The sequence below is a fragment of the Oncorhynchus clarkii genome, chromosome 2 (assembly GCF_045791955.1).
Source record: "Oncorhynchus clarkii lewisi isolate Uvic-CL-2024 chromosome 2, UVic_Ocla_1.0, whole genome shotgun sequence".
NCBI classification, from domain to species: domain Eukaryota; kingdom Metazoa; phylum Chordata; class Actinopteri; order Salmoniformes; family Salmonidae; genus Oncorhynchus; species Oncorhynchus clarkii.
Genome location: NC_092148.1, coordinates 73,787,039 through 73,812,503, shown reverse-complemented (window position 1 = coordinate 73,812,503; position 25,465 = coordinate 73,787,039). Strand labels below are relative to the sequence as shown.

Below are 25,465 nucleotides of genomic sequence, written 5' to 3'. Positions count from 1 at the left end.
CTTCATAGCAGATTTTGAAAAGGCACTTGATAAAGTACGACTAGAATTTATATATAAATGCCTGGATTATTTGAATTTTGGTGAATCTCATATACAATCGGTTAAAGCTATGTACAGCAACCCCAGGTGTAAAATAGTAAATAATGGTTACTTCTCAACTTTTAAGAGAGTACAACAAGGTTGTCCATTGTCTCCCTATCTATTTATTATGAAAAGTGTACCATATTACGTATTGGATCGCTAAAAGACACCGTGTTTACACTACCTTGTAATTTACCAATAAATTGGGCGGATGGTGAAGTAGACATACTTGGTATTCATATCTCAATAAATGTAAATGAACTTATCACAATCAATTTCAATAGAAAGTTAGCAAAAATAAAGAAGATTCTGCAACCATGGAGAGGTAGACACTTGTCTATTTATGGATAAATCACATTGATTAACTCTTTGGTCCTATCACAGTTTACTTACGCTGCCTACTCCAGACAACTCGTTTTTTAAATCATATGAGCCAAAATATTTAATTTAATTTGAAATGCTGAGACAGACAAAATTAAATGTGCCTATTCATATAATGAATACCAGTTTGGGGGAAAAAAAATATTAAATAAAAAAATGTAAACATCTCACTCAATAAAAGCTTCCCTCATACATACGTTATACTTAAACCCAAAATGGTTCTCCAGTGGATTATTAAGAAAGGCTCATACTTTGTTCAAAACTGGCCTTTTTGCCTTTATACAGATTACAACTTCTCATTTCTGACTGATTGAAAATGACATTTTGTTTAAAGTATCGCCCTTTCTTAAACAAGCCATACAAAGCTGGTTAAAATTTCAGTTTTATCCTCCAGAAAAAGATAGAACAAATATTACAACAAATATTATGGTTAAACTCAAATACAGTATAGTGATTAATAATAAAACATTCTTTATGGATTTTTGTGTGTGACAATTGTATTATATTTATTAATGATATTATGAATAGAAACGATGGCGTTATGTCACATAGGCAGCTATCGAAAATATATGGGAATGTCTGCTCAATCCAGACTTAGAACCAATTGATTGCAGCATTACCACAAAAATGAAGGATGCAAGTTGAATAAGGTAGGGAACTTGTTGGTCTGCCATATATTATAGATACAAATTGTATGAAAATAATTGGCATATAAAAATATACCAGTTTAATTTGAGGACAACATTTTTTGACAGCCATACAGGTGGCAAAATAAATGGGAAGAGATTTTTGATGTACCGATTCCATGGCACATGGTTTTATGAACTGAAACAAAAAAGCAACACTTGATTCGACACTTGAGTTTTTCAATTTAAATTATTATACAACATTCTTGCCACCAACAGGATGCTATTTTTATGGGGCATACAACAATCTCATCTCTGTAGATTTTGCTGCGAAGAGACAGAATCACTAGATCATTTATTCTGGTATTGCCCCTATGTAGCTTGTTTCTGGTCACAAGTTCAGGAATAGTTAACAAATCACAACATCCACTTAAAATTAACTTTACAAATAGCAGTGTTGGGTGATTTTATATAATAATACTTGTAGGAAAGGTTTTCATCTTTAGTTCACAATTTGTGGATACTATACGATTAGAAAGGTTCAAAATGTATGTAAAACATCACAGCACAATTGAAAAATATATGGCACACGAAACCAATGGAGGGTGGTCTATGGTGATAGGTGGGATGGGCTGAGTGTGGCTGAGGGGCGGGATTAAAGAGCTGAGGTCTATGGTGATAGGTGGGATGGGCTGAGTGTGGCTGAGGGGCGGGATTAAAGATCTGAGGTCTATGGTGATAGGTGGGATGGGCTGAGCGTGGCTGAGGGGCGGGATTAAAGAGCTGAGGTCTATGGTGATAGGTGGGATGGGCTGAGTGTGGCTGAGGGGCGGGATTAAAGAGCTGAGGTCTATGGTGATAGGTGGGATGGGCTGAGTGTGGCTGAGGGGCGGGATTAAAGAGCTGAGGTCTATGGTGATAGGTGGGATGGGCTGAGTGTGGCTGAGGGGTGGCATTAAAGAGCTGATGTTCGGTAATGTATTATTGTTATGTGATTGCTATATATAAAAGTATCATGTATGTAAAATGCATGTATATGTAGCAGAAAAGCTGTAAAAAACAAAAAAGATATGTGTTCTCCGAATGAATAGGCTAATAAATAATAAATAAAAAAATAGAAACATGAAAAAGTACCTAAAAAGTAGTAATGCTAAAGTTATGCATGATGAGATTCGAACTTGCAACCTTTGGGTTGCTAGATGTTCGCTTTATACACCAATCTGTCCACTCCGAGCAACCATGGTTGCTAGACATTCTCTTTATACACCCTCCCAACCACCCTACTTTTTTTTTTGCCTTTAGCTTAAGTTTGTTTTACGTAACCCTACATATTATACTAAATGGAGTGTCGTCCTAGGAGGGATATTAGTCACTATTAAGCTAAAAACTGACCAGAAGCGGGTGGGCGGAGCAAGCAGAGCGAGGCGGGTGGAAAGGACGGGACAGGCAGAGCATTGACTGTATGCTAACAGGATAGTCCATATCACCAATCATCTTTGCTGATAGTGATGTTGTGTTTCCATAAGCATTTCGTTACACCCGCAATAACATCGACTAAACATGTGTATGTGGATGAATTGGTCTAACTTAGCATGTATGCTAAAGCCTCAACCCTTAACTACCTCTTCCAATTCAAATGAGCTTGAAAGAAAGTGAATGATAACATGATTTCTATTGTTTTGTGTGACTACAGTGGCAGAGATAAAACGCAAAAATAGAGACACGCTCTAATTGAGCGAGGCATCAAAGCGGACCCGCCCTGCCTCGGTTGGGTCATTATAATTCAAAACAATTTATTCCAAAATAAATAATACACATGCTCGCCTTCGGTGAGTTTAGGCCATTAGTTTGGTATGAATCAATGTCTGTTTCACGTGGAGGTTTACTCTGCTGTAGGTATGAGTGTGTTTTTGTGCCAGTGTCAATCTGTTTCTATGAGGTTTCCTCATGTGTATATGTGTGTATGTGTTTGTGTATCAGAGGTACATGCTAAAAGTTTCTGGTTAAGGTTGCCGTTACTGTGGGTGTGTGGGTGGATCATTATTCCAAATTATTAGGAGACTGTTTTATGTTGTGCTTTTGTGCTTTATTGTGTGTGATGAAGAGATCCTCCTGGACCTCGAGGGATTGCTAATGATGCCTCACAATCTGTTTCTCATTGGGGTTTCCGGAGCTGAAAATATGTGGCGAGTGTAGGTGTGAAGGTGGGAGTGTGTATGTATGTGTGTATCAGTGGTACTTACTATCTGTTTCTTGTTGTGGCTGCCAAAGCTGAAGAACATGGTGAGGGTGAATGTAGGTATGTGTGTGTGTGTGCTTAATAGGGTGTCTCAGGGGGAGTTTGGATATGCAAAAAACACATTTCCAATGGACGAATATAAGCACCCACCAAATTATTATTATTATTATTTGTATTATTATTATTATTACTACTCACTATCTGTTTCTCGTTGGGGTTCCCAGAGCTGAAGGTGGTGGCGAGGGTGGAGGAGCAGGCCTCGCTGTACCAGGGTACCATGCCGTACTGGGTGGTGCTGCTGATGGATAGTGTGTAGATGCTGTTGGTGTAGCCGTCACAGTTACAGCTGTCCTTCTCACGACCACCATTCCCTGATGCCCACACAAAGATGGAGCCCAGCCTGCCTCGGCCCTGGAAATGTACACATATAGGTAAGGATAACACACAGGCATCTAGAACACACACAAGCACAGATAACACACATACACATATTTAGACAAACATACAGTACACATAGGCATAGATAGCACACCCACACGTTCCAGTGTGTGTATGTGGAGAGATGGATAGAGAGTTTTTGTGTGTGTGTGTGTGCATGCGTGGATGCATTTGTGTGAGTTTCCAGTTGAGAGACTGATAGTATGAAATATTGCACCAGACAAGGATGTTTTCCCCCATTCTGTAAAAGCCTTGACATCCCTTCCTTTCCTATGATACTGTATGTTATTGTATTTCTACTGACAAACACTGTACTGCTGCTGGCATACAGTGCATTCGGAAAGTATTAAGACCCCTTGACTTTTTCTACATTTTGTTACATTACAGCACTACTCTAAAATGTATTAAATTGTCCCCCCCCCCATCAATCTACACACAATACTACATAACGACAAAGCAAAAAAAAAATATATTTTTTTTTTGCAAATGTATAAAAAAATGTAAAACTGAAATATCACATTTACATAAGTATTCAGATCCTTTACTCAGTACTTTGTTGAAGTACCTTTGGCAGTGATTACAGCCTCGAGTCTTCTTGGGTATGACGCTACTTGGCACACCTGTATTTGGGGAGTTTCTCCCATTCTTCTCTGCAGATCCTCTCAAGCTCTTTCAGGTTGGATGGGGAGCTTCGCTGCACAGCTATTTTCAGGTCTCTCCAGAGATTTTGGATCTGGTTCAAGTCCTGGCTCTGGCTGCCTCAAGGATATTCAGAGACTTGTCCCGAAGCCACTCCTGCGTTGTCTTGTGTGCTTAGGGTTGATGTCCTTTTGGAAGGTGAACCTTCGCCCCCAGTCTGAGGTTCTGAGCGCTCTGGAACAGGTTTTCATCAAAGATCTCTCTGTACTTTGCTCCATTCATCTTTCCCTTGATCCTGACTAGTCTCACAGTCCCTGTCACTGAAAAATATCCCCACATCATGATGCTGCCACCACGATGCTTCACCGTAGGGATGGTGTCAGGTTTCCTTCAGACGTGACGCTTGTCATGTGCCTTTCACTGAGGAGTGGACTGATTGGTGGAGTGCTGCAGAGATGGTTGTCCTTCTGGAAGGTACTCCCATCTCCACAGAGGAACTCTGGAGCTCTGTCAGAGTGACCATGGTCACCTCCCTGACAAAGGCCCTTCTCCCGCGTTTGCTCAGTTTGGCCGGACAGCCAGTTCTAGGAAGAGTCTTAGTGGTTCCACTGTGTTTTTGGGTACCTTCAATGCTGAAGAAATGTTTTAGTACCCATCCCCAGATCTGTGTCTCGACACAATCCTGTCTCGGAGCTCTACAGACAATTCCTTCAACCACATGGCTTGGTTTTTGCGTATGAATACATATGTAAGTTGTACTTATTTTACTAGGCGAGTCAGTTAAGAACAAATTCTTATTTTCAATGACAGCCTAGGAACAGTGGGTTAACTGCCTTGTTCAGGGGCAGAACGACAGATTTTTACCTTGTCAGCTCGGAGATTTGATCTTGCAACTTTTCGGTTACTAATCCAAAGCTCTACCTAAGGTAAATTTGTTTTTTATTTTGTAATAAATTTGCAAACATTTCTAAAAACCTGTTTGATTTGTCATTATGGGATATTGTGTGTAATTTAATCAATTTTAGAATAAGGCTGAAATGTAATAAAATATGGAAAAGGTCTAGGGGTTTGAATACTTTCCGAATGCACTGTAATTCATAAACAATGGCAGGCTATTTACTGTACACAGTTAGTTGACTGTGATTTGTGATTTGTTAGACAGATAAATTAGGGCATCATTGTACTGGGAGGAGCGGCATCATGATACAGTATAATATTATCTACTGAATACACTTATATCCACCTCCTCTCCATCTTTCATCTCCATGAAGATGCCATTAGTCACAACTAAATGAAACAGATTAATTGGGCCTTTCCATCACAACAGGCGGTAAGCATATCTCAATAAAGATATACTTTGAAGCTTTTTTTCTTTTCATAACCAAATAGGAGAGGAGGTATACTGAGGAGAAGATATCATTTGGAGGGAGAGGGAGAGAGAAAGGAGCTAGGGAGAGAGAGAAAACGAGGTGGAGAAAGACAACATTCAATAATGAAAAGGATATGAGCAGAGTGGCACAGTTGGACAGAATGAAGAAATAGAGGGATTGATTGAAAATGTGAAAGAGGTTGCATAAAAGAGCAGGGGAGAGAGCGAGATGAAGGGAGGGATAGAGGGGATAAATAGGCACACACTCTACCTCACACTGCATTGTGCCTCAACTCCAGCTGAGACTGAGATGAGAAGCAGTGGAGGGGGGGCGTGGGAGTGCCAGCGACATGAACAAAACAAATCATATCTCACACAAGCACATGCACACACACACAACACTGCTTAGGGAACTTAGCCACAGTCTTTATGGATTTAAGTAGTGCTGTGAGAATGTTATTTCCTAATCCCTGTCCTCTGTGGAGGGTTTGCCCCAGCATGACTTAGTGGGACTCTCCTGCTCACCGCTGGATGGGCATTTAAAAGGCCAACAGCCCTCACAATCCCTATTTTATTCTCACCACTGATGCATTGCTTGTTTTCTTAAGGACTAAATCAACAGGTATTCCTAATGTTTCCGGGAATTTTTTCAGTAAAACCGGTAATGTCCTGTTTTGCTGCAGGCATTTATTTTCTTTCCATTGCTCTATAATCCTGCAGGTTAGCATTTTTCATCAAATTGTACTGGAGGCAGCTCTGCAGAGTGGTCACTAGCTGGTACAACCATGAATTCAAAACCGGATTTTAAACTTAACCCTGACCTTAACCACACTGCTAACCCTAATGTCTAACCATAACTTCAAATTAGCAACAAAAAGTACACTTTTTTTCATGAATTTTTACAATATAGCAAAGTATGGCTTTGCAGCTGGCCTATCTAAGACTCATAACAATAAGCATCAACCTGCCATTAAACTAGTGTTAGATATGAGATTTTACTATATGAATCATATTAAAACCATATTAAAAACTTCCATTAAAACTCCCTCTCCCACATTTTTACAAAGATGGCTATTCGCTATTCCAGGGTTTCTCAAACCTTTTGGGACCGGGGACCCTTTTTGTGATAGAAAATTCATCAGGGACCCCCTCATAATCAGAACACAGCTTGAGTGAGATAAAAAATAGCATACAAGGAGTTCTACTATAACTTTGGCAAGTGCATGGCCGGACGAACCAAGTCTCAGGCCCTGGAAGGAACATTTTGCTGTCTTCAAGCTAATTTCCTGCAATTCCACACATTTTGTCAAGGGGCAGAGCGATTTTTTTTATGTTACAACTTTAAAAAATTGCCGTTTTAAAGCTTAAATTACAGTGCATTAAAAAAATGGGAAATACAAGAAGTATCGAGTTGAACTATTTGTAATTGGTAGACTACAGTGAATACCAATATGCCTGTGAGCATCTCAGACTCATGTTGCCCAGAGTTAAGAACAGAAATTGTAGAATAATAATATTACATTGTATTATTTTACAACCTCTAAACTTATTCAACAGATCCCTTGGACAAAATGTGTTTAATCTGTTAGTAATATTCATTAAAGATTTGTTATATATATTTTGATATCTGGCCACGGACCCAACTTTGAGAACCCCTGCTCTATTCCCCTCCTGTCTAAATCTGACCCTACGTCAGCAATTTCTCTCCTATTTCTTCTCTCCCATTTGTCATTCCACCATTGTATTAATGGGTTTCTGTTAATGTCCCATGCTGACACATGAGGAATGGTCTCGTTAACCTCAGATGATTTGTCCAATCCATCTGGGGCTCACTCCATCAAACCCAATGGGCCTGCTCGGACTCAGAGGGCAGGGGAAGAAACTAGGCGAGGGGATTGTATGTGGTTCTACGAGATGTGTATGATGTGTATGACATGGATATTGTATTGGGTGTTCTGGCCTGAAGTACCAGGTGTAACTATCATGTCAGGTCTACAGCGTGCTCTCTGCTAAGCCAATAACATACTCTCAGTAAACCCATCAAATAAGACAGTGGTGAATAGTTACAGTTCTGGCGTGACATGACAGTAATTCCTGCTGGTGCTCCAGGCCCGAACACGCTCTAGATCAAGTATGGCGGTTGCATCACTTGTCAGAGTTTTACTTTAGAAATAATTTATACTGGATATCATAATGGAAAACCTAATCATCTTCTAAGATAATTTGTGAGTATGTGTGTATAACGTAGAATTTGATACAGTAGTATGGTGAGTCCAAGACTAGTTTCCACTCTGGGACAATACAGTTGATCCTATCCTTTCTATGTGTGTTTCTTTGAAACAACATCTGGTAGGTATGTATCATGAACCATGTTTGCTCCAGCGATGACTGACCTCAGTTACTCCTCGGAGAAAGGCCTCCTTGGCTAGCTTGGCGGGGCCGTCTACCGTCTTCCCATCATCCTCTGGGCCCCAGCTGGCGCTGTAGATGTGGATGTGCTGTGAGTTCAGGCTGAGGGAGTGGGCCTCCACCATGTCTGTCACCTCCCCGTCCAGCATACGCACACCTGAACACACACATGCATACACACACACACACATGCATACACACACACACACACACACACACACACACACACACACACACACACACACACACACACACACACACACACACACACACACACACACACACACACACACACACACACACACACACACACACACACACACACACACACACACACACACAAGGAGAGATAGAAAGAGTGGGGGGTGAAGTCAGAGGGGAAATAAACTAAATAATACAGGCAGGGTGAGGCAGAAAGGGGAAAAAAGGCGAAGGTGACAGAGAGAGACAGCATGAGAGGAGAAGTAGCAGGGAACAGATCAAAATGTACAGAACGGTTACCTGGAGGAAAATGTGGGAGGGTTAGGATTTTTCAATTTCAGACAAGGAGAGAGTTTAGTATTTTTTAAATCTAATCCAGGGGAGGGTCATGTAATTTGTAATGGATGAAATGTCAATATTTATCAGTGTTTTAGAATTAGTTGTTTATTAGGCTATATATCGATGTGTGCCTGATGCCGCCCATCATCTCTGATTCTCCGCTGGGCACGCAATATCAATTGCGCCTATAGGCTATTTAATGTGGTCTCTAAAATATTATCCATAGCCTTTTGACTATAGCCTACGAAGTGCCTGCTCAGGGAAGCACAGAGCAAAGTCATATTTCTAAAATAGCTGCTGGGATGGTGTAAATAAAACTAGGCTGCATTACACACTGCAATGGATATGCCAACCCTGAGCCCCAGTCTCCTCTGCTCTTGCTGATCAAAAATGTTTTGCTGTGCTGTGTAGGGCTACGATGGCAGTTGAGGAGGAGAGTCAAAGGTTTTTTCCTGAAAATTATTTTTGATTAGGCCTATTCCAAAATCTTAAGCACAGACTAGCCTATAGGCTATGTTCTGTTCAGTTTGAGAATGAGAGCATTTAGATGAGAAAGAGGACAGGAGGCCAACTTTGAAACACTATATATACAAATGTATGTGGACACCCTTCAAATGAATGGATTCAGCTATTTCAGCCACACCCATTGCTGACACATGTATAAAATCGAGCACACGGCCATGCAATCTCCATAGACAAACATTGGCAGTAGAATGGCTTTACTGAAGAGCTCAGTGACTTTCAACGTGTCACCGCCACCTTTCCAACAAGTCAGTTCGGTCAAATTTCTGCCCTGCTAGAGCTGTCAATTGTAAGTGCTGTTTGTGAAGTGGAAATGTCTACGAGCAACAATGGCTCAGCCACAAAGTGGTAGGCCACACAAGCTCACAGAACAGGACCACCGAGTGCTGAAGCACATAGCGCGTAAAAATCATCTGTCCTTGGTTTCAACACTCACTACCGGGTTTCAAACTACCTCTGGAAGCAAATTCAGCACAATAACTGTTCGTCTGGAGCTTCATAAAATGGGTTTCCATGACCGAGCAGCCTCACAGAAGCCTAAGATCCCCGACAATCGTAGGCTGGAGTGGTGTAAAGCTCGCCGCCATTGGACTCTGGAGCAGTGGAAACACGTTCTCTGGAGTGATGAATCACGCTTCACCATCTGGCAGTCCGACGGACAAATCTGGGTTTGGCAGATAGCAGGAGAATGATACCTGCCCCAATGCATAGTGCCAACCGTAAAGTTTGGTGGTGGAGGAATGATGGTCTGGGGCTGTTTTTCATAGTTTGTGCTAGGCCCCTTAGTTCCATTGAAGGGAAATCTTAACGATTCTTGGCAACAGTTTGCAGAAGGCTCTTTCCTGTTTCATAATGACAATGCCCCTGTGCACAAAGTGAGGTCCCGTGCACAAAGTGAGGTCCATACAGAAATGGTTTGTGGAAGAACTTGACTGGCGAGCACATATTCCTGACCTCAACCCCATCGAACACCTTTGGAATGAATTGGAACACCGACTGCGAGCCAGGCCTTATGGCCCAACATCAGTGCCCAACCTCAATAATGCTCTTGTGGCTGAATGGAAGCATGTCCCCGCAGCAACATCTAGTGGAAAGCCTTCCCAGAAGAGTGGAGGCTGTTATAGCAGAAAAGGGGGGACCATATCATAGATTTTTATTAAAAATAATATAATTCTTGCACATGATGTATTTATCACAGTTATTGACCTCACAATTAGCCAGATTCGAGTAACTTACATTGTGGTGCTGAAACTTGAAGCAGCAGCCACGGCACAATCAATCGGAAATGGACAGCTCATGGTGCTGAAAGTAGGCAAATGCGAGTAGGCATAATTCATTTAAACCGTCTTCATTTTAGTTAGACTTCTGTTGGGGAATAATCAGAATTAGTTGGTAACATAGGTAAGATGTTTTATATTCATTATGTTTGTGAGTTACTTCTCATCAGAATGTTTATTTTTGTATAATTCTGTGGCCGGGTTGCAGTCATCTGTTCTCTGTCAGGACTAAGTTACTTGGGCCGCAGAGAAGGGAGAGGTCAAGCGTGTATCTCTTGGCTCCACAATGTCTGTGTGCCAGCCAATGTGTCTCTGTGATCTTGTCAAGGAGGGGTGGATTTGATATATGCCTGTTGATATGAGGATTTGTTTTATGGTTCTGAGAGCGAGAAAAGAACATAGTTTAGGAGACAAAGCTGAACTATAATTTATGGCCAATGCTGTCTGGCTATGTGTGTCTTTGCTATAAAGGATCTCAGTTGCAATGTGTAAGGACTCTCAGAGAATTCATTGATAGACACTGAATTGATCTGAGAGTCACAGGGTTGTGATGGAGCTCATATAATTAAAGATAGACTTTATGATAACTTTGACTTGTGTGTGGTTTGCTCTCATGATTTGGTAAATACAGGAAATTTCCACGACACTTCATTGAGAACAAGAGGGCTTTGTCGTGGAGACTATTTATTCCTATTTAAGAAATAAGAGGTAGGCCTACCTGTTTGACAGACAAAATTAGGTCATTGGCTGCTATATACATAGATTTTTCGGTCAATTCAACCACCCATCATGCACTCTTTAAAAAGCCTTCAGTGAAGGGCTGTTAAGTTAAAGCCAGGACTCAAATTGATGGTGGTTTGAGAGGGTATGCCATACGCCTACCTTTTATTGGAGAAAATGGCAAAAAGCTCAGGCCTACCCCTTGTTAGCTTCAGATTTTGAAGAAAATTTCTCTTAGCCAATCATCAATCATCAATTTCTCTCAGCCAATCATCAGTAATTTGTGTAAGTGCTGTGCTTGTTGAAAGTCCTTCTTAAAATTGAACAAATCCGATTATATAAAGTGACATATAACAATGCTGGTCCACGATGCTTTATGCTAGAAACAAGCTGCAAAATACCCAGGAAAGACGTGACTCCAATGCATATGGGTATATCATTGTTTCGTTTCTTTGACATTCAGAGGCTGAATTTGCTTGGAAAGTAATCTAATTCTGTCACTATCAATTGATTAAGCTATTCACTTTCTGCAAAAATAGAAGATGTTTAAACCCAGACAGCTTTAGGGAATCACTTGTGACTTTCTCTCATTGGGTGAAGCCACGGAAGAAGAGTAGCCAGCAGTTAAAGCTTAAATGTTTCTGTGTTGGTAAACCTACTCTGTCATGGGTGGAAAGGTAGGCCTACTCTGTCATGGGTGGAAAGGTAGGCCTACTCTGTCATGGGTGGATAGGTAGGCCTACTATGTCATGGGTGGAAAGGTAGGCCTACTCTGTCATGGGTGGAAAGGTAGGCCTACTCTGTCATGGGTGGATAGGTAGGCCTACTCTGTCATGGGTGGAAAGGTAGGCCTACTCTGTCATGGGTGGAAAGGTAAGCCTACTCTGTCATGGGTGGAAAGGTAGGCCTACTCTGTCATGGGTGGAAAGGTAGGCCTACTCTGTCATGGGTGGAAAGGTAAGCCTAACTTTTGAAAGTACCATGCTCAGATTCCTAACGACCTAGATTGAATTATTTGCAAACAGGGACAGTTTTGTTGCAAACAATACACACGGATTTGGCATTGGAGAAATATGAGATGAACACATTCTCCTATCTCGTTGTCCATTCTTAGCATATCATTTTGGGGTAATTTGTGTGATATAAAAAAAGATTCCACTAATATGTAAAGTTAAGTAGAATTGCATGACATTTTTATAAGGGCTATTTTTTCATCGGACCTGCAAATACGATGATAGATTAATTGAATGCTTTTACTATATAGGAGATCTTTCCACCCCGACTCTTGTCCACGGTTGTCTGCGAATCCACAACCTTCTGGCCCACAGCCCTGTGTGCTATAAACATTCCTGCATTGCCATGTAATGCTTACAGGACAAAGAACAGTTTCTAAAACTGCATATCTAAGGCTCTGGTCTGTCCAAAAAGTGAGGGTAAACTGCTATCCATTTTGTTTTAATTATTATTTTGGGTATAGGGGAGGGTCACTTGTTTGTTTTCAAGTGTTCAGGGAGGGTTTAGGTAAAACATATTTTGCTGAAAGGAGGGCCATCCATTTTCATTTCAGAGAGATCAGATTTTCTCCATGTAACCGTTATTGTAAATAACACTCACTCCCTAGGTGTTATAAACATGATGCAGTTGGGAAACAAAGCCTTGTGTGTCTGGCTGTCATACTGACAAACACAGTCTGATTGGGGAGACAACGGGCTTATGAGCCTGTCACACTGCCAGATGTGATGAGCAATTGTTCTCTCTCTCACACACACACACCTACGCACACGCACACGCACACACACACACACACACTTTGGCCATTAAAACAAGAGTCAAGACCTTCTCCTCCAAGAAACCACCAGGTAAGACAACAGACAGACAACTCACAAAAAACACAAAAACAACACAACATTTCTTCTAACGAATGAGTGTGGGAGAGTTAATGGTGCCTCCAACAGCATCTGTGACCTGAGAGAAACAAACCAGCCCATCTTTTATCATAATACCTGAACTGGCCTGTCTGCAGCTTTGATGTGGGCCGCCTCAGAACAGTAATGGAAGCTGTGAGCCGTGTGTGTGTGTGGGATGAGTGTGTATGTGTGTGGGTGTGTGGAGACACACACCCGATGGGGAACGAGGCACACAGCAAACTGTGTTGTTTATTAACAATTGTGTAACCCTGGGACATGGGCAGATTGTCAGAGGAATATGTGTGGAGCAGGAGCCAATGAGCTGTTAGAGCAGGAGATGCATGCTAATGAAGACTAGGAGGAGTAGGAGAGTTATGACTAACATCTGTGGAGGGGACTGCTGGGGACTGCTCTCAGGGCTCCACTGAGTCTTGTTGGCTGGCTGCTTGTCTTTGACAGTGCTTAGGGACACAAGTTGGTAATGGCCAGAAAGTGGCTTGAAAGAATCCATTAGACTGATTAGAGTACTTGTCTTCGACGAAAGATTAGAGACAAAAGTTGGTAAATATTCAGAAGTGACGGATAGCAAGTCATGTTCTACTGAACATGACTCCGGTTCAACTGAAAGTAGACCCAAGTCAACCAATCATTGTTGGCCATTGGCAAAGCCTTCTTCAATTACAGCATGCCTCATTCACCTCCAATTTTGGTGTTGTATGCCACGCCCACCCCACATACGTTGTTGTTGGCGGCTGCAGCAACCTCTCCAGCACACCGTGTTCCATGTCTAGATGAGCGAGAGATACAGAAAAAGAGAGAGACAAAGAGAAAGAGAGAGACACGGAGACAGAGAGAGCGAAAGAGAGAGAGGAAGTGAAAGAGAGACAGACAAAAAGAGAGAGAGAGAAGAGAGCAGTTAGGATTTATAACCAAAAACACTCCTCTCATCTCAACCACCCTGAACAGTGCAGGGCTCCTCAAAAACAATACCTCCCAGAACGACTGCTAAAAATACACAGCAGCACACCAACGAATAGACGAAAAGCACATGGAGGGCCAATGCTGCTGAAGGACCTATAATAAGCAATCGCAGGTAAACACTCCCCACTGGACAGAAAGGAAGGGAAAAAGACCATGAATACATTCTCTACCAAGAACTTGTGTCCAATTTGTCTATAACTACCAATTCCCCTTTGCACAGAGACTGGGAATGAATAACATGAACCTGGGTGGAAGGACAAAAGTTCTATACAAGGTCCCCAGCTAGCACATTCGGAACCTTGGAAGTATGTTTTTGGTTTCCCATTGGTTCTGATAACTGAAATAAAAATGATACCTTATTGAATGCTTCAATTAGACTTTCAATAACACTGCTAGCTTATTTTGGATTAACTTTTTTTTCAACTCCAAGCACAGATACAGTATGACACATGGAAATGAATTTGCTTAGGCATTAATGATGCAAACACAATTTTTTTTATTGTGACACGGCATCAGCGAGATTTGAACCTATGATCGTTTGTTCTCTATCCATGGAATTAGGGATGTGCCACCAGGATGGAGCTAACATGCCATGTTTTTTTACGCATACAAAACGGTTCATTATAGTCTATTCAAACAGACCCCATTTCAAAGGAAACAAGCACTCATTAAGAGTGGCCAATTAGTGGATGCGGCCAACACACCTGAACACACTTAACAAGATAGAGGATAGAGAGAGTTCTGTTGATGCTGAGAACGGAATGTACAGTATATGTTTTTAAAAAACATTCTTGAGACATTTTCTGAACATTACTAAAGTTTTCTTGTGTTTTTTTATGGAACGTTTTCTTCATGTTCTCAGAACGGAATGTATACTGAATAAAAATATAAACGCAACACGCAACAATTTCAATGGTTTTGCTGAGTTACAGTTCATATAAAGAAATCAGTCAATTGAAATAAATGAATTAGGCCTTCAGCTATGGATTTCACATGACTGGGCAGGGGCCTGGGAAGGCATAGGCCCACCCACTTGGTAGCCTGGCCCACTCACTGGGGAGCCAGGCCCAGCCAATCAGAATTAGTTTTCCCCTGCAATAGGACTTTATTACAGACAGAAATACTCCTAAACACAGTTTATGTTAGACAAATGAACATTCAATTCTCTGGGAACTGCTCTGGTGGATATCCCTACAGTCAGCATGCAAATTGCACGCTCCTTCAAAACTTGAAACATCTGTGGTATTGTGTTGTTAATTAGCTTCTTGATATTCCACACCTGTCAGGTGGATGGATTATAAAGAATAAATTGCTCACTAATGGGGATGTAAACAAATTTGTGCACAACTTTTCTTCTGGGATGCTTACTTGTTTTCAAATCAAATCAAATCAAATGTATTTGTCACATACACATGGTTAGCAGATGTTAATGCGAGTGTAGCGAAATGCTTATGCTTCTAGTTCCGACAATACAGTAATAACCAATGAGTAATCTAACCTAACAATTCCAAAACTACTACCTTATACACACAAGTGTAAAGGGATAAAGAATATGTACATAAAGCTATATGAATGAGTGATGTTACAGAACGGCATAGGCAAGATGCAGTAGATGGTATCGAGTACAGTATATACATAGGAGATGAGTAATGTAGGGTATGTAAACAAAGTGGCATAGTTTAAAGTGGCTAGTGATACATGTATTACATAAAGATGCAGTATATGATATAGAGTACAGTATATACATATGAGATGAGTAATGTAGGGTATGTAAACATTATATTAAGTAGCATTGTTTAAAGTGGCTAGTGATATATTTTACATAAATTCCCATTATTAAAGTGGCTGGAGTTGAGTCAGTGTGTTGGCAGCAGCCACTCAATGTTAGTGGTGGATGTTAAACAGTCTGAAGGCCTTACTGGGGAATGTAGCAGCAGTAGATGTGCTCATGTTCTTTATGTTAGAGCAGGGAGAGCTGCTCACAGTGGACTTCCTCCTAGGGCCCATCGGCTCAGTGCTAACAGTATAACTCTGGTTCATAGGCACAGAATTACTGCATACAATAGCTGTAGAATCAGTAGAGGGATTCAGGGCAGTTAAAGGGACATACAGTGCCTTGCGAAAGTATTCGGCCCCCTTGAACTTTGCGACCTTTTGCCACATTTCAGGCTTCAAACATAAAGATATAAAACTGTATTTTTTTGCGAAGAATCAACAACAAGTGGGACACAATCATGAAGTGGAACGACATTTATTGGATATTTCAAACTTTTTTAACAAATCAAAAACTGAAAAATTGGGCGTGCAAAATTATTCAGCCCCCTTAAGTTAATACTTTGTAGCGCCACCTTTTGCTGCGATTACAGCTGTAAGTCGCTTGGGGTATGTCTCTATCAGTTTTGCACGTCGAGAGACTGAATTTTTTTCCCATTCCTCCTTGCAAAACAGCTCGAGCTCAGTGAGGTTGGATGGAGAGCATTTGTGAACAGCAGTTTTCAGTTCTTTCCACAGATTCTCGATTGGATTCAGGTCTGGACTTTGACTTGGCCATTCTAACACCTGGATATGTTTATTTTTGAACCATTCCATTGTAGATTTTACTTTATGTTTTGGATCATTGTCTTGTTGGAAGACAAATCTCCGTCCCAGTCTCAGGTCTTTTGCAGACTCCATCAGGTTTTCTTCCAGAATGGTCCTGTATTTGGCTCCATCCATCTTCCCATCAATTTTAACCATCTTCCCTGTCCCTGCTGAAGAAAAGCAGGCCCAAACCATGATGCTGCCACCACCATGTTTGACAGTGGGGATGGTGTGTTCAGCTGTGTTGCTTTTACGCCAAACATAACGTTTTGCATTGTTGCCAAAAAGTTCAATTTTGGTTTCATCTGACCAGAGCACCTTCTTCCACATGTTTGGTGTGTCTCCCAGGTGGCTTGTGGCAAACTTTAAACAACACTTTTTATGGATATCTTTAAGAAATGGCTTTCTTCTTGCCACTCTTCCATAAAGGCCAGATTTGTGCAATATACGACTGATTGTTTTCCTATGGACAGAGTCTCCCACCTCAGCTGTAGATCTCTGCAGTTCATCCAGAGTGATCATGGGCCTCTTGGCTGCATCTCTGATCAGTCTTCTCCTTGTATGAGCTGAAAGTTTAGAGGGACGGCCAGGTCTTGGTAGATTTGCAGTGGTCTGATACTCCTTCCATTTCAATATTATCGCTTGCACAGTGCTCCTTGAGATGTTTAAAGCTTGGGAAATCTTTTTGTATCCAAATCCGGCTTTAAACTTCTTCACAACAGTATCTCGGACCTGCCTGGTGTGTTCCTTGTTCTTCATGATGCTCTCTGCGCTTTTAACGGACCTCTGAGACTATCACAGTGCAGGTGCATTTATACGGAGACTTGATTACACACAGGTGGATTGTATTTATCATCATTAGTCATTTAGGTCAACATTGGATCATTCAAAGATCCTCACTGAACTTCTGGAGAGAGTTTGCTGCACTGAAAGTAAAGGGGCTGAATAATTTTGCACGCCCAATTTTTCAGTTTTTGATTTGTTAAAAAAGTTTGAAATATCCAATAAATGTCGTTCCACTTAATGATTGTGTCCCACTTGTTGTTGATTCTTCACAAAAAAATACAGTTTTATATCTTTATGTTTGAAGCCTGAAATGTGGCAAAAGGTCGCAAAGTTCAAGGGGGCCGAATACTTTCGCAAGGCACTGTAAATTAGGTTACTTACATTGTGTCTACTGACGCCCCTGGTGTAATGTACATTTGCTGAAGCATTATGACAACTCTGTGTCACAATGGTAGTGATTAGCTGAGCTGGGCTTGAGTCATTGATAAGTCATTGTCTCAACGCAGCCTTATAGTGCTGTGAAAGGATCCAGGATCCCAAATTATTTGGGTGGATCCCATCCTCCTTATAAAACGTGTTTTGTTTCCAAAAGGTTTTGAAATTGTCAACAAAACTTACACCCATTGAGCTGCAATAATCACATAGCCCGTTGTGAAAAGAGAGAATCCTGATAAAGCGTTCAATCCCGCGATTCAGAGATGGCAGAGGGACAGATATGATGGGTTTCAACTTTTCAGAACTGCCCTTCATAATGTAATTCAAACCCACATGGACTAAGATAGAATCGATGTCCATGTCCTGATGTAGTGTATTCAGGAGCAGCTGAGTAATGTCATTTACTCGAGCTTCGGGATAAGACATTGTTTTTGCACCAGGAACGGTCACATTTCTTACCATGGAGCTGCCCAGAATCACGGTTGGCGACAAGGACGAGGAAGTCTGCACACTCTCACGCTTCTCAGTATTCGGATAACCCTTTATTGATGGGTGAGAGGCAGGATAACTTGAGCCCGTTGCTCCCAGCGCCTGTGGCAGGCCTCCGACAGATGGAGAAGCCCCAGACTTTCTAACTGTGTTGGCATGTTTACCAATTGCCTTTCCTTAAACCTTTGTGTGAGGTCCATGGTCTGTTACTGATAAGAAGCATCAGAGCTGCATATTCTTCTCATGCGACTGAATTGACTTATAGGGAGGCTTTTAATAAGTGGACGTGGATGAAAGCAACCCCATTACAGAAAAACACAGTCAATCTCAAATGTTACCAGTCTATATACTAACATCCCCCATCAGGGCGGCCTTGAGACCCTCAAGTTCTACCTCAATGAACGTCCCCCTAATGCTCTTCCCAGCACCAATTGTACTGTGGACTTGGCTGAACTAATACTAACCTCCAACTATTTTCTCTTCAGAGGAGACTTTTTCCTCTAGAACAAAGGGACAGCGATGGGGAACACTATGGCTCCTAATTATGCTAACTTAAATCTAGGAATGTTTAAAAAACAGGTGGTGCTGAAAAAGTCTCCTCTGAAGAGAAAATTGTTGGAGCTTCCACCCTCACCTGGGATATGGATGCCTGATGAAGACCTAAGGGTCGAAACATTGTTGTAAATAAATACCACCTGGGAGCATAAGCAGAAGTGTGCAGCGTTTTCCTTTCTGTTTTCCACGAGTTTGTCTATAACTCCAGCACCTGTGGAAAATACCTGGATGTTCGAATGTTCTTCAGCTTTTGTCTTTTATTTCAGCTCATGAAATATAGGAACAGCACTTTACATGTTACGTTTATATTTTTGTTCAGAGTACACTGTACAGTATGTTTTTAAATAACATTCTTAGAACGTTTTCCTAACGTTACAATATTTTGTTAATCTTGTGGTTTTTATGGTAAGTTCTGAGAACAGAATTTGAAACGAATTGTTGTTAATTTAAAGCTAATTGATGTTAACATTTCTGGAAATATTCCCAGAATATTGGCAACAATTGACATAAAAGACAACCATACATTGTCTGAACATTCTGAGAACATCGCTTCAGTCACACCATTTTTTTAAACATTCCTAGAATGTAGTCAAATCTGACATTAAATAGAACCACATTGGAACTTTTGTGGAATGTTCTGTGGAAGTACTGAAATTCCCACAGAAGAACGTTTCTTAATGTTCTCAGAACAATTTGAGAACATTACTTGAAATAAAAACATGAGGAAACCTGTGGGAAACGTTATGCTGAAGTACTGAAATTCCCACCAAAGAATGTTATTTCATAACACTCTCAGAACTACTTGAGAACTTTCCTTATGTCAAACCAGTTGGAGAACGTTCCTAGAACATTACCAAATATAAATTAAATATAATCATGTTTGAACTTTAAGGAAATGTTCTGTTAAAGTAATGAAATATCAAGAAAATAAAGTTTTTTTGTTGTCAAGTTCCTTAAATGTGCTGAGAATGTTCCAAAGCCAAGCGACTATCCTGTACAATTCCTAGAAAGTTGTGGGAAAGTTGTATGCAAAATAACCACAGGACAAACACGATCTCACCAAGCTCTATGAAACATATCGTTCTCAGAACGTTATGTGCTAGCTGGGTCTTCTCCACTCTAACAGAATGGAGAAGGTAGCCTGGGGTGTCAGGTAGCCAAGTGGTTTGAGCATTGGGCCAGTAGAAGTTTGCTAGATTGAATCCCTGAGCTGACAAGGTAAAAATCTGTTGTTCTGCCCCAGAACAAGGCAATTAACCCACTGTTCCTAAGCCATCATTGTAAATAAGAATGTGTTCCTAACTGACTTGCCTAGTTAAATAAAGGTTAAATAAAAAAATAAAAAAAATAACAGGGCATTCACTCCCACCAACACACCAGGCTAACACTTGGTGTTGTGGAATAAATATGTAATGTGTAGTGTTTCATATCTCTACAGTACTGTGGTGACAGAGCTTTCATTGAGAGGCAGTACAAATATATCTAATCTTTTAGATATTGACAAACTGGAATAACCTCAAGAAAGGCCACATTACAAACAAATGTGAAGTGAAACCTGAAGGACATGGTACTCTCTAAAACTATGATGGACGGTCTCTGAATGCAGGCCATCAGAGAGCGATATGGGATAATATTGATATGAATTAATTATTTACTGTGTCCTTCATCAATTATATGAGCTGTGTCTTGTGTAAAGAGACAGGTGATGTAAGGACGGCAGTTCATCGCATCTCTCAGCCCTACTTTTCTGCTGGCATGCCGTTTGGGCATCATGCACACACTTGTCATGATGTGCCCTGGGCTGGTAGAAACTGCCATGCAGTATTGAAAGAGTCTACCAGAACAAAGAGCTTCTCTTAGTTCAAAACTCCTAATCCCCAAAATGGTAGAACTAAACAATATTTCTACTTTTGAGAATGTGGGAATGGTCCGTGGACACTTAAGGGACAGTCATGTCGAGTGTGTTTCATTTGGTGATCTCATGAAGGACAGGAAACACACATAACTGTATCTCTTAAAATGTACATATTCCAGCTGTCAGGTTTACATCTAAATATTGTGAAACGTATGTGATTAAACATGAAACTATTTGTGAAAAGACGTAAGAGTCCCCAAGTTGGAATGGTTACAATTCTATTGGCCACGGAGACCATACAGCTGTAGTTTGGCTACACGGCTGGAAATGGTTAAACTCTGAGACTATTGATCACTACAGAATTAGCAAATCTTAGACGTATAATTACTAGTCTGCAGCTAGAAATTACGTAAGTCTAGAACGAGAAAACCGACAATCGCCGAAGCATCTAATCTATGAGAACATTTCCAAATGGTTCTCTGAAGTATCCATTCTAAACCCCTACAACAATGAAAGACATTGTGACTTCTGGGAAGTTAACCAGAGACTCTGATGAACTCTACAGGACGATTGAGTGTTTTCAACAGAGAGACAACAACGGCATACGGGCGTAAATATATACATTGCAATTAACCTCAAATGAGCGGCCGTTCATGTGCAAAGGATTAGCATTTCAATTAATATAATTAGAGACTGTGTGTAGTGAATCCATTTTGTCTTTCCCGCTCTTTCTCAGTCCCCACCCCTTTCCTTTGTCTACCAAGCCGTCATATCGGCGGAGACCGCTAGGGACTTATTCTTTGTATCATTGTTAGTAACCAAGATCTACTGTTTGTTTGTGATATATTTCTGTGATTATTTAGTTAGTAAATAAATAATTAAGCCAATTTGTATATTTCTGATTCATTATGGAAACTAGGATTCGTGCAGATAACCAATAATTTTATGACATTTGGAATGAGACTAATGAGGTAACAATTAATAATTCATTAATAGAAGACTAATTGAACAGATATTAAAATATCTGAATATCTGAAAATTCTAACTTTGTAATCTCAACATTTTCCGTGGTGCCCCGACTTCCTAGTTAATTCATGTTTACATGATGTTAAGGGAATTTTTATCAACGATGACTAATTATGTATACATTACAATCAGGACTGACTAATCAGAATACTATTGTTACTGTATATGTACTAATCCGCATACTATTATGTTACTGTATATGTACTAATCAGAATACTATTATGTTGCTGTAAATGTATGAGTTTTCTTTCTTGATCCCAGTACTGAATATAATGTGTGTGAATGTGGTCAAGAGTTAGAACAATGACTGTCTGTTCCTTGGTACAAATGAATCAGACTGGCTAGAATGCTTATCTACACGAGAAAACCTTGACTCGTAAATTATATTAAATTGGTAGGGAGACAGATGTGGGAAGGCTTGAGATACAGCCTTTGTACTGGAACGGAGAAGGCACGGGTTGGTGCTGGAACTAATGACGTCATTTTCAGTTTATAACCTGTGGTAACCTGTATCGTGGGCAGTACTCTCGAGAATAAACTCTGCTGTTTGACTTTGAGACTGGGCTCTGTCTATTATTATAGAATAAGGGTCTTACAAGTCCTTATGAATGGACAGAGTGTTTAATTTTAATTGGATATTAAAACATAGAGTAATTTAATTCCTTTAACACAATTCATTAATTAATTAAATTTAATTAAATCTAGAGAAGTGATTTGATATAAATAAGTCTTCACATTTAATGGTAGTCCAGACACGACACACTCTCGGGCTGGCCGATATTGTTTTTTTTGTTACCTTCTATAACGGTACTTGAATGTTTGGTTTGTTAAATGTTTTACACTGCGTGTACCATCCATTTTTATAGTTTACTCCGCTACTTGAGTCATCTCTCTCCGCTCTCTCTCTCTATGCCACTTTCCACACAGACCTTATTTTTGAAGTTGAAGTTGAATTGAAATCACTTAGAATGTATGTGTTGCCACCCTAGGGTCATGCATTCATGAAGCAAATTTTGACCTTTCATTATTCAAAAACACAATGCTTTAGTGCATTTCCATCTAAAATAATCCATGAGCACCAGCATGTGAAGTTCATATGAGCATGTCAAATTGGGTGTCAAATGTAAGTTAAGAATCTATATTTGAGAAAATCTATCTATCTATACATTCTCCAACCAAACATTTGGAATAAGCAAATGGTTTGATTTCTGATCAAAAATATGGTTAAAATGTTTTGTTGTTTTGGCCCTGTACTCCAGCTCTTTGGATGTGAAATGATACAATGTGAACACTGTCAGCTTTAATTTGAAGGTATTTTCATCCATATCGGGTGAACAATTTAGAAATGTTTTGTACATTTTAGGGGACCAAAAGTACTGGGAAAAATTCACTTAGGTGTATTAAATTATTCAAAAGTTTAGTATTTGGTCCCATTTTCCCATCAAGCTTGTGACTACAAACTTGTTGGATGTATTTGGTGTTTGTTTTGGTTGTGTTTCAGATTATTTTGTGCCCAATAGAATCAAATCAAATCAAATCTTATTGGTCACATACACATGGTTAGCAGATGGTATTGCGAGTGTAGCGAAATGCTTGTGCTTCTACTTCCGAGAGTGCAGTAATATCTAACAAGTAATCTAACAATTCCACAACAACTACCTAATACACACAAATCTAAGTAAAGGGATGGAATAAGAATGTATACATAAACTCAGCAAAAAAAGAAACGTCCTCTCACTGTCAACTGCGTTTATTTTCAGCAAACTTAACATGCGTAAATATTTGTATGAACATAACAAGATTCAACAACTGAGACATAAACTGAACAAGTTCTACAGACATGTGACTAACAGAAATTGAATAATGTGTCCCTGAACAAAGGGGGGGTCAAAATCAAAAGTAACAGTCACTATCTGGTGTGGCCATTAGCTGCATTAGGTACTGCAGTGCATCTCCTCCTCATGGACTGCACCAGAATGACCAGTTCTTGCTGTGAGATGTTACCCCACTTATCCACCAAGGCACCTGCAAGTTCCCAAACATTTCTGGGGGGAATGGCCCTAGCCCTCACTCTGCGATCCAACAGGTCCCAGCCTCTCTCAGCCTATTGCAGACCGTCTGAGCACTGATGGAGGGATTGTGCATTTCTGGTGTAACTCGGGCAGTTGTTGTTACCATCCTGTACCTGTCCCGCAGGTGTGAGGTTCGAATGTACTGATCCTGTGCAAGTGTTGTTACACGTAGTCTGCTACGGCGAGGACGATCAGCTGTCCGTCCTGTCTCCCTGTAGCGCTGTCTTAGGCATCTCACAGTATGGACATTGCAATTTATTTCCCTGGCCACATCTGCAGTCCTCATGCCTCTTTGCAGCATGCCTAAGACACATTCACGTTGGTGTTTTTCAGAGTCAGTAGAAAAGCCTCTCACTAACAGCTTACATACGATAGGCAATTAAGGTCACAGTTATGAAAACTTAGGACGCCTAAGTTTTCATAACTGTGACCTTAATTGCCTATCGTATGTAAGCTGTTAGTGTCTTAACGACCGTTCCACAGGTGCATGTTCCTTAATTGTTTATGGTTCATTGAACAAGCATGGGAAACAGTGTTTAAACCATTTACAATGAAGATTTGTGAAGTTGTTTGGATTTTTACGAATTATCTTTGAAAGACAGGGTGCTGAAAAAGGGACGTTTCTTTTTTTGCTGAGTTTATAAATATATGGATGAGCGATGACCGAGCAGCATAGGTAAGATGCAATAGATGATATAAAATACAGTATATACATATATACAGGACATATGAGATGAGTAATGCAAGATATGTAAACATTATTAAAGTGGCATTATGAAAGTGATTAGTGATCCATTTACTAAAGTGGCCAACGATTTAAAGTCTGTTTGTAGGCAGCAGCCTCTCTGTGTTAGTGATGGCTGTTTAACAGTCTTATGACCTTGACATAGAAGCTGTTTTTCAATCTCTCAGTAACAGCTTTGATGCACCTGTACTGACCTCACCTTCTGGATGGTAGCGGAGTGAACAGGCAGTGGCTCGGGTGGTTTTTGTCCTTGATGATCTTTTTGGCGGTGATACAGCCCACAGGATGTTCTCAATTGTGCATTTGTAAAAGTTTGTGAGGGTTTTAGGTGACAAGCCAAATTTCTTCAGCCTCCTGAGGTTGAAGAGACGCTGTTGCGCCTTCTTCACCACACTGTCTGTTTGTCTGTGATGTGCACTTAAAACTTTCCACCTTCTCCACTGCTATCCCATCGATGTGGACAGGGGGGTACTCCCTCTGTTGTTTCCTGAAGTCCACGATCATCTCCTTTGTTGATGTTGAGTGAGAGGTTGTTTTCCTGACACCACACTCCGAGTGCCCTCACCTCTTCCATGTAGGCTGTCTCGTCGTTGTTGGTAATCAAGCCCACTACTGTTGTGTCGTCTGCAAACTTGATGATTGAGTTGGAGGCGTGCATGGCCAGGCAGTCATGGGTGAACAGGGAGTAGGGGAGGGGGCTGAGCACACAAATGAATGGTAAACAATGTATTGAGTCATTTTGGAGTCAATTTATTGTAAATAATAATAAAATATGTTTCTTAACACTTCTACA

General features: G+C 40.6%; 1 protein-coding gene across 2 annotated transcripts in view; it reads right to left on the bottom strand.

The window, feature by feature from the left end:
- Positions 1-25,465, bottom strand: part of LOC139373513 (furin (paired basic amino acid cleaving enzyme) b) — a 191,034-nt gene that overhangs the window by 20,849 nt on the left and 144,720 nt on the right. For both annotated transcript variants that reach the window (XM_071114111.1, XM_071114120.1), the window contains exons 7-9: positions 13,847-13,935; positions 8,167-8,339; positions 3,526-3,738 (exon numbers count right to left, since the gene is read on the bottom strand). In XM_071114111.1, coding sequence (XP_070970212.1) covers positions 3,526-3,738; positions 8,167-8,339; positions 13,847-13,935 — 475 coding nt within the window. The remainder of the gene's footprint in view (positions 1-3,525; positions 3,739-8,166; positions 8,340-13,846; positions 13,936-25,465) is intronic.